Here is a 10,428-nt window from a genome sequence, read left to right on the forward strand (position 1 = left end):
ACACTTGGCAGCCCACTGTTGGTTGAGAAATGCTTTACATCTTGGTGACCCCAGCACACACATACGTACCTGCATGTACATACTCCCAGCCATGAGCACAGCTGGAAAGCTGTGTGGATTTACTAGGTTGCTGCAGGCCTCCACGTGCACTGAAATCCAGTAGTTACAAACCCAACATTTCCTGGTTTAAGAAGTTGAGGATTTATTTCTGTTACCTTTGTAGTATTAACTCCAGGTTTGTAAGTGGCACAGATCCCCCATCTCCTGCTCCCATCAGGAACCTCCCTGCAGCCATGTTTAACAAACCTTCTGTCAATCAGAAGCTTGTTGTACAAGGATTATTTGCCTTTGGTTTCCTGTGTAATGAGGGTTTTGATTGACAACAGTGGAGCTAAAGACTACAGAAAGGCTTTCTGAATCCGAGATGAGCAAGTTTCCACATTATAACATTCGGTTCCAGTTTTATCTGTGGAAGAAGCTGAAGGTGACAGATCAAAATAAGAAATACATTAAGCCTTATTTAAAGCTGATGTGACTTGTAAACTAGAGCTAGTTTACTAGGAAGGTAACTTCCTACTGCCTGCCCTGGGATCAGGATTTGTCATTTGCTCTACAAATACTTGTGCTATTGTATACAACATTCCACAAAGCTGGAAGTGTCTCATACATGCACCGGTCAGTGGGTGGGCAGTGGCTTCTGTCTGCCTGAAGCTACTCCTCAGGTTAGAGTTGGGTGATGCTGTTCTCTCCTACCTCTGTAACCAGGATGAGTTTCTGTGGTGGGGTTCTTGGCTCACTGTGTGTGGTGGCTGCTGAGGGAACTTGGTTTCCAGGGATCCTGATGAGCCATTGCACTTGCTCACGTAGATTTGAATTTCTTGAATGAAATCAAATGCAAAAAGAACATATTGAAAACTAAGAAAATGTAATGGGAATGGATAAATCTGGGTTGAGGTGTCTTTTTCAAAATGCTGAATATGTTCCTAGAAATGATCCTGAGTAAAACTTGGCTAATGGGGGAACGGCAATAAAAGGTAGGATGAACATGAGATCCAGTGGAGTTGGTGGGTGGTGAATATGTGGGTTACTTTTTGGTGAGCTAGAAGGCTCGAGTTAAGCTATGGTTTACAGGCATCTTCTCTAGCTCAGGCTGTGTTCTGTTGTAGGAGCTCCACACCAAGCTTCGCCTCCAGCTTAGGAGCAGATGGAATACCTCAGGAGTAGTTCTGGTCTGGTGCTCTCAAGGGCATTAGAGCAAAGCAAGCATGGCTGGAAGATGCAGACTTGTGTCTGCAGGTGCTGTGTCAGCTCAACCAGTGCGGGTTGAATATAAACCACTTCACCTTCAGCCTGGGTTTCCCCACTTGCGTTCCCCTCTGTGACTGGACATCAGGAGTCAGAATCAGGATTGTCTGGACTTTGGGGTGGTTGCTTTCTTTTGAAAGCTGGATGGATGTATCCAGAGGTTTCCCTAACGGAGGAGGGTAAGGGATGCATAAACCAGTTGTAGGTTTCCTTCCTTAGTTATAAGCACAGTGGGTGAAAGGGACCATTTTCTGGACTGCTGCTTTGAGCCTGGCTGCAGAGAGAACCTGTTGTGTGGTAATGGGGTTTGACAGAGTTGGAGAAATGCTCTCCAAGGGAGCTTTGTGAATTGCAGAGATGTTTCAAAAGCAACAGTTCTGCAGATGGGCCCTAGGTTCTAACTTCCCAAATGCAGAGACAGTCCTGGTTTATGCAGAAACAGTACACTAACTGAATCATGTCTTGCTGTGAGAAAGAAGCTTCACCTTTTGCTCATTTAATGTGTCAGGCTATGCTGTGAGTGTGGTTAGGGAGATGCTTGATTTTGGACTCCTTCTGGAAAAGTGGTTTATTTCAGTCTTCATAACAACCCCTAAAATAATATCTTCAGGAAATAATCTCCTTGTTTTTCTTTATGCTTTATTCATTGTCTGGCTACACAACATACCACATATCTTTCATCTGTAATTGTAGCATTGCTGCTTTGATTTGTGCCCCTTTTCCCCTCAACAGCAAGGGAAAGGAGATGAGTTAGTAATTTGGTTATGAAGCTGCAGTTATTTGGGGAAATAGCTGTATAACATATGTTGTCTGTAACAAATGGAATTACTCTCTTAATTCTAAACCTAATGACTCTTCTGTTTGCTAGTTGAATGACAAATTCTCCCTTAATGAACACTTACTGCTCTGTACAAATGGCTTGCAGTCAGCCCAGGAGGACAGCATTGTGTGTGCTTGGTGGAGGGTGCTCCTCGGGAGATAAGCTGAAAACCTGAATCTCAAAGGTGAAATTGTTGTCTGTTTCTGAGCCCTGGTACCTGGCAGGTCTCCACTTGGCTTCTGTCATTGCTCTAGCACGCTGATCCTGCCTTTTTCTTCCCCCTTCTCTGCCTGTCCTGCTTCCATGTCAACCACTAAACCAGCATCACATAAAAACAGGCGCCACTTTCAGAGGTGGAAGCACTAACTCTAGCATTGGAGTTAAAACACGTTGGCAACAGCACTTTCATCCGTTATCTCCGGGGAGTTGCTTGTACCTGACCTTGCTCTGCATTTTTACCCTTGTGCATCTTTGACTCGATCAACTCAGAGCAGCACATACTGGGTACTGAGGCTGAGGAAACGGCTTAATCCACAGGGGAAAACATGGGATAAGGGATAGCAATCAGAAGGATCGAGATTCTAGTTTATTTTCAGGTAATCTCTGTTTTCTATACAAACATGCTTTTGCTCCACAGTCTCGATTGAGAACAGTAAAAATAAACCTGTCAGTGAAACTTTCTCAATAAACTTTCACAGTTACATTGTGAAGCTCTTGAGTTCTTTCTGCACTGCAGTGCTTTAAATTTAAGTTTTCTGAGGAAACAGTGATCCCAGCACTGCTTCAGATGGCAAAGGCAATGTGCTGAAAGTGAAATGCAGCAGCATTTCAGGTAGGGACCTTAGTTAGTGTCTTACGTAGCTTTTACAGAAGTGTTCCTACCCTGTACCTAACTCTAGGTCATGTTCTGGGGGGAATTATGTTACTCATTAAATGTTGATTTTGTGTTGAACCTCTCGTGGTTGGAGGCTTTTCCCTAGAAGTCCCATTTAAACTGTGTGTAAGATGTTTCTATGGGGCTACCAGCTGGTTGCTCAGTGTGGCCAGATGAAGCGTACTCAGATGTGCTCAAAACTCACTAAAACTTTCTCTAACTGCCCTGCTGAATTAGTTTGGAATATGAAAGACTTTCTGCAGACCTCTTCAGTCTCTTACAGTGGGTTGGGAACTTGTTCTCTAACCACCTTATGCTGTGGCACGCTGCATGCACATGGCATCGTTTGGTACAGCTCCATGGCTGCTGCTTGACCCACTTGTTCTTAGTATGTGCAGTGTAAGTGCTGGAGAGGGGCTGTGGTGTTCTGCAGTGTGTCCTGTGCCTTCTGCCCCAAGGGTCCTCTGGCAAGTCACAGGCCCAACACAGAGCCATGTCCCTCCTTCCAGATGTGCCACCTGCAGTACATGAGGTTGTGTGATGGGCCCGTGGCATCCTGTGCTCTTGGCAGCTGGGTATGAGATACCTGCAAGCTTCATTCTTCTGGCTCGTGCCTCCTGCACTGATAGGTTTGGTCAGTTTTGTTGGTGCAGTGTGAGCCTTGGGAGCTCTGAGTCGAGGGCTGGGAAGGGGCTGGTTTCAGTGACTCCAGTGCATGGGGTCGCTCAAGGAGTGGGTGCTGTCAGCTGTGTTTTAGCCACACAAGCCTTCAGACTGCTGCTGGATGTGGTCTCCAAAAGAAGAGCTCATCAGAACAGTGTTGTGGAAATACTTCCTCATTTGGATGGGGCAGGTTACACATTTTGGGATACTGGGAAACTAATCTGGTTTGTCATTAATGAAACAGAACATACTGCAATGCAAATGAGTGGAGTTGCATGACAAGTGGTCCCACAGTCCTCAGCAGTTGCTGTTGATTGTGCAGTCTTAATTATTCATGCTATGCAAATTGCATTTCTCATCTTGCTCCTTCTTGTGTACATATTTTTAATACAGGACTTGCCTACAAACAGGCTGGTTCTTTCACTTGAGAGACTGGGATTGTTTCTGGCAAAGTTCTTAATGTTCCTTTGTGGAGCGAGCTCTGGCTGAGCTGGGCAGAGCTTGGGAGCTCAGTCAAGATGAATTCATCTGTCTGTAACTTCAGATGAAGAAAGGGAAGAGTTTGTGGGGTATTATTTGATAAGAACAAAAGCTTTCAAATAGTTTTCAACTTTGTTTTCTACACTGAAGCTCTTGAGGTACTTGTTTTCTGGACAGTTGTTTGGAATAGACATGTGGGAGTGTTCTTTTATTCATCCTCACTATTACTTTGCATTTCAGGTACACTAAACCACTCACCTTTGCAGACTGCATTAGTGATGAGTTGCCATTAGGATGGGAAGAAGCTTATGACCCTCAGGTTGGAGTTTATTACATAGACCACAACACCAGTAAGTGACGTGTTTCTGTGTTTGTGCAGAGTGATTGTTGTGTGCCTGAGTTAAAATGGACTGAACACAAAGCCACAGAATTGCCAGCAGCACGTTTTAGGGTAGGTGAGACCTGACTGATGAATCAAATCCTGTCCTTCTCCATCATACAAGTTACTTCCCTCTCACAGGAATCTGAGACCTTTTGGTTTGCAATCTTCAAATCAGAAGCCACATTCAGGCTAATACTCTGGACACACCTCTAAGACTTGGGTCTGCTGGGGAGTACAACTAGGTAGCAATGAGCTGGAGTTTGTTCTTAGCCTGGAATTTGTCCTTGTGGCCAGACCATTGGAAACAGTGCAAAGGTCTGGTATTGCCTCCCCTGGCAGGGAAACACTAAATGCCTGCATGACCTCTCTTTCCTGCAGTTCACACTGCCTTTACTGGAGAGGAAGCTCAGGTAGGCCTGAGATACCTGAGAGGTGTGCAGGCTGTAAAAGAGTTATGTTCAGGCTTGTGGCATTTTTATTCTGTGTCCTCAAACTAAGCATGTGCTTACTGTGTCAGATTGCTTCATAGACCAGAGGTGTGAAGCTTTATAAGCTCATTTGAGTTATAAGAAAATAAGAATTGGATTTGTCATTACAGATACGGTTAGGAGTTCCTTACTGGGTTGTGTTGGAACAACCCCCCTGCAAAGAGTAGCAAACAACAAAACAAGTCAGTGGCTTTGGTTCTCTTTACAGAACAGCTCCAGTTGCAGCCAGTTCACAGCAGAACCAGGCCCAGGCCCAGCCCTTTGGGGGTGCCTGTAACTCAGGCAAAGAGAAAACTCTTTAAAAGACAGAAGTGCCTCCAAGTTGTTTTTCTGGTTGGGGTTGTGTTTAATCTGCTTCTAGGGCTTCAGCTGAGAACTTCAGCAATTGCTTTCAGCAAGTTAGGGATCTTTGTTTAAATAAAACCATGGCAGTCTGTTTTTCCTTGGCCATCTTCACACCTTCCCTTTCCGACAAAAGCCTCATTTTCACCTGTAAGACTGCACCTTCTGGGGTTTAGCAGCTTCCCTTGGATGTTACAAACGCAGAATGAGCACAGCGTCTTCTCAGAAGGCACCAGCTGCTCCCTGCAAGGCAAAGATCAAATGTCTCCAGATGTGAAGGTGACACAAACATTTTTACCGAGAGTTTGTCACCTCAGTGTCACAGTATTTACATAGCTTTGAGTGGCTTTATCTTGATTAGGTAGGGGATGTTGATTTTTCCTCTTACTGGAAGTGGATAGTGGGGAAGAAGCGGATGGACAAGCCTACAGGACCCCACAGAAGAGGTCTGTAGGGGACAGGACTGGACAGACTTTGCTTGAGAAGGTGCTAAATTGTAAGACACAAACTGGGGTCTCCTCTAGGTCTGTAAGACCATGGCTTGAATCCATTTCACTTCTACAAGAAAGCACTCTGGAGAGTTAAATATGAGGTTGTTTTTTAAAGACAGGCTGAATCTTCCTGCTTTTTCCAGTCTCATTTGGGTCTGGGTTATCCCTGTGCTGACTACACTTACAAAAGGAGTAACTGCTGTAGAAGTCGTGTTAAGAGTTCTTTTTACCTCCTCAGTGAATCTGTGTCTTTATGGCTGTGTGCAGGCAGGAAGAGAGAAGAGCCTGGTCAGGCTCTCCAGAGGAGTCAGATATGGTTGAACTTCTCTTCCTGTCTCTGCTGGTTGGAGGTTTACTCTATCAGGTGTGGGATGTAGGAGGTGCTGACCAGGGTGCTCAGGGTACTGGCAGCCCCTGGACAGGGCCATGCCACCTGCAGTGACTCTGCAGGGCTTTGCTGTGTTAAGGCAGCAGCGTTGGATTAAGAGGTTCCTGCCAGTTCAGTTTTACCTGTACAGTGCTTTGCGGAAGCTGTTTGTTCCCTGTCTCTTGTCACTGAAACTTCTCCGGGGCTTGGTGGTTTTTCCCTTGGATGAATTCCCTTCTCTGGCTTATCAAGCAGTGACATGGGCTGTTGCAGTAGATATAAGGCTCTGCTGGAGCTCTGGGACAATTTCATTGTCCCACAAAGAAATTATCTTCAGCCACTTTCTGAAGTGAACATCAGGGTCACCTCTGAGCACAGAAGGACTTGCCTCAAGTAAAATGAGGGATGTTTCCAAGAGTCTTTTCCTTGTCTCCTCTGAACTTTCTCTTCAATTGGAGATGTATTTTTATCTTCTCATTTATTTTCCTCTCCTATCCATACTGGAGGATGCCAAGTGCTTGTTGTCACTGTGGCCTGTCCTAACCAAAACTGGGGCATTTGCCTAGGCAAGGATGGCTAGCTGTGCTCCTGGGGGGACAGGTTCAGGTACAGGAAGCCTGTTGTGGGACATGAATGCCTGATAGCATCCTGAGTGTTAGCAGAAACTGCAGCATGTAGGTGGGACAAAGCAGACGTGTGATCTTAGTTGGGTTGGCTGCAGGGTGAATGTGCAGAGCTCTGGTGGCAGGTCTGACCCTTTGTGGTCCGGGGCAGTTACCCCTGCTTCAGAGCACTCAAAAGCACCACAAGTTTCAGAGGTGTGCAGAGAAGGCTCCAAACCATGCCTGGTACCTGCTTCGTAGCAGTTGCTCTTAAAGTGTTTTACTTCTGTGGGATGCCAGAGGCTGCAAGGTTGACCTTGAATTCAAATTTCAATCAGATGTTGAAGAGAAACAAAATCATGACACTATGTCTTCTGCCAGGTCTAATCCAAAAACTCATGATAAAGCAAACCACAGCCACTTACCTTCAGTTAATCAAGAGACTCATCCTTGTGGTTTATGTTGAAATATCCTCTGGAGAGTGTCCAAAATCTCCTTGCTCTCCCAGGTCTCTTGCAGATGCCCTGTGCAGGAAGGAGCCATCATCAGAGGGTATGAAGGTGTTCAGCAGTAGCACTCATTTTTCTTCTTTTTACCACGACAGAAGGGTATGGAGGCAGGTTGGTTCTTGCTGCACACTTGAAGTATTTGAGATAATTATCAGAAACAAGCCCAAGGAGAGACCCAAATTAAATCTAAAGGCAGGAGGCATTAAAAAAAATGAGCTGAAGAACACTTCTGCTCCTCTCTGAGGCAAAATAAATACCATTAAATTGAAGAGAGTACCTAGAATACTTCTAAGGCAGTATTAATGCATAGCCCTGAGTGTGTCTGTCTGGGAAAGCTGCTTTGGAATTTGATTTGCACAGAGAATGATGCTGATGCAGGCAAGGTAAGACTGCATTCCTCAGCCATGGAGCAACCAGATTTCTTTGTGACAAGCTCAACATTAAATGAAAAATGCACAAGACACCAAGTGGTGTAAGAGCTGCATTTCTGTAGTCCCTTCACCTGATTGCTGAATGTCTTTTGTGTTTCTCAGGAGCTGGGGCAGATCGAGAGCCCTTGGCCAACAGGTTCATAGGCTGTTATCACACATTTGAAACTCAAAGCTGCAATCAAGGGTACAGTTAGTGCTGTGCTTACTGAAGAAGTTGAGGTGAATGCTTAGAAAACTTGGGAACAAAGGAGTTTCAGTACATTGGTGACATGGGTTAGTGGTGGCCTTGGCAGTGCTGGAGTAAAGGTTGGGCTTGATGATCTTACAGGTCTCTTCCAACTTGGTTGATTCTATGATTCTGTAACTGCATTGCCCATGCTCTCCATGTGCTGGCAAGTGTCGAGTCCCTGAGGTGGCGTGTGTGCTAGGGGTGGTGTCAGTGCTTTGCCACCAAATGGAGCTGTTCAGGATTGTAGATTGTTGTAATCTTCTTCCTGGTTGTTATAACGGAGGGATTTCCCTGCAGCAGCTTCCACCATCCTTCTTGTGATTAGAGGAAGAATGGGCAGGTAGCTGAACGGGAGACTGGAGCTGTCTGTGCTTGAAGAAGCCATAGGTACAGGTAGACTTATGACCTAGTGTCCTGAATTAGACTTCAAGAGTCCTGGGTACTGCCCCACTTCCTGCAGCGTGGCCCGGGCAAGCTGCATGTCTGGGAATATGGGGACAGCTCTCTGGGAAGCTTGCAGCTGACTTTCCCCTTTTGGCTCCACTATGGAGTAAAGGGATCTACTTACTGGGTAGGGGTTATCTGGGAATGGGATTTGGGGGCAAGGATAGAGACCGGAGCCTGGGTTTTCTGGCTCTCACAGTTGATACGCTGCTGTGTCTTCCTGGCTTTCATTTTGCTCCGTCTAAGAGAGACCGTGGTGCTGTCTTGGCAGACACCAGCACCTGCAGTTGGCACATGTAGCTGCTTTTTACCCAAGTTATTTTGGGGCGGTTTTTCAGTTCTAGGCTTAGCTTTAATGCTACATCAGCTGAAATGTTGCTTCTGCAGGACCTGTACAGGACTTCCTGTTGAAATGCTTCTACAGATTATACTGTTGGTATCTTAAAAAGGTTTTGCAGCTTCTCTAAGATTTCCTATGTAACTTGAAATGCCATGTGCTCTTCTGGGTCTTGAGGTACTGTTAAGACAAGTTATTACTGGAGTATCCTGTGAATTTTCTTATCAGCATGATCATGAGCAGCTTGTGAAAGTGGTTGAGTGTCCATCCCTTGGGTAAAATCCTTTATTTCTACTTCTGCTTGTATGATTATTGTCAAACCCTTCCCTGCATCCTGTGTGTTGTGGTGTTAGTCTCTTGCCTGACTTGCTTGAGAGCTGCTTCCACCGTGGCAGCTGTCACTAAATATTTCAAGAGGCTCTGAAGAGATGCAGATTAGATTCCTGGGGATCGTTTCAAGCAGCTCCTCTTTATTAATGATTCAGTACGTGGTGACCAGGCATCCTTCTTCAATATGGGAGTTTGGACACTGTAGAGCACTTAGTCAACTGACTGTTGGAACCTCTTCCAAGCAAGAACACAGCCTTGAAAGAGAAATGAAAATATTTTGGACACTTCTTCACAAACCCAAGAGAAATGGTGACAGTGAATTTGTCTCATTAGGATCAGGACTGGCTGCATGGCTGCGACCTTACGCCTCTTTCATGATTAGGAACCTGAAAAGCAGTGTACTGGTTGTGTTGGGCTGATGGAGATGAAGTGGTGTGGCTGTTCATTACTGCATTGCCTGTGTCACCAAAACATTCTCTTCTTCAATTCCACCTCTTGCATTTTACAGTGATTTAGTGCTGTACTTGCTTTCAGTGAGGGAAGTGTTTCCTCCGCTCCCGAGCTGCTGTGTATGAAATGGCATTTGAGAAGCTTTCATGAATACATTCTTTGATTTAATGAGGTTTTAAATAATTTTTGCTTGCTTATGGAATCTGAGTGAGAAGGGTTTCTTTCCCCTTAATAATACAAGTCGCTTGGCAGCCAAAGAGGCTGGGCAGAATTGAAACTGCTTTCATGTTGTCAGGTGCAGCATAAGGCAGTCATGTGGCAATGGTATTTTCTGAAAGGTTTTTATCAGCAAATAGCAGAGGTATTTTATTAGCCATGTTCTAACGCAGGTGCAATGAAAATGAGTCTAACAGTCAATGTCAGTATCTCAGAACTGAGTGTGCATGTGGTCGTGTGGGTGGTGTAAGAGGCAGAACCAGGGTGGCTTCAGCAGCAGAGCTGGAGTGTTGTGTGGTGATTTCATCAGGAGTTGTTCCGTACAGTGACTCAGTGGGGTTCATTGTGGAGCCATGGTCACCTCCTAGGAGAAAAGGGAGAATGTCTTTACTCCACAGATCTTACTCTGGCATGGGGATGGGGGCTATTTTAAAATGTTGCCATAGCTGGTGGAGTGTCTCCAGGCAGCATTCCACTGAGCTTGCCTCTTTCTGTTTTCTCTCTAAGAAACTACACAGATAGAAGACCCTCGTGTGCAGTGGCGGCGGGAGCAGGAGCATATGCTGAAGGACTACCTTGTCCTGGCCCAGGAGGCAATTGCTGCGCAAAAGGAGATCTACCAAGTGAAACAGCAGAGGCTGGGATTGGGCCCCGAGGAAAAACGGGAG

The 10,428-nt window shown here is 45.6% G+C and overlaps 1 protein-coding gene across 1 annotated transcript in view; it reads left to right on the forward strand.

Annotated features, from left to right (window-relative positions):
- The first annotated feature begins 4,389 nt into the window (after positions 1–4,389).
- WWC1 (WW and C2 domain containing 1) overlaps positions 4,390–10,428 on the forward strand; it is a 38,236-nt gene continuing 32,197 nt past the window's right edge. Inside the window, 2 exon segments of the mRNA XM_010011769.1 lie at positions 4,390–4,492; positions 10,268–10,428. Of these exon segments, the coding sequence (XP_010010071.1) occupies positions 10,321–10,428 (108 nt within the window). The 5' untranslated portion in view covers positions 4,390–4,492; positions 10,268–10,320.

The sequence above is a fragment of the Nestor notabilis genome, unplaced genomic scaffold (genome assembly GCF_000696875.1).
Source record: "Nestor notabilis isolate BGI_N333 unplaced genomic scaffold, ASM69687v1 scaffold23923, whole genome shotgun sequence".
Lineage (NCBI taxonomy): Eukaryota > Metazoa > Chordata > Aves > Psittaciformes > Psittacidae > Nestor > Nestor notabilis.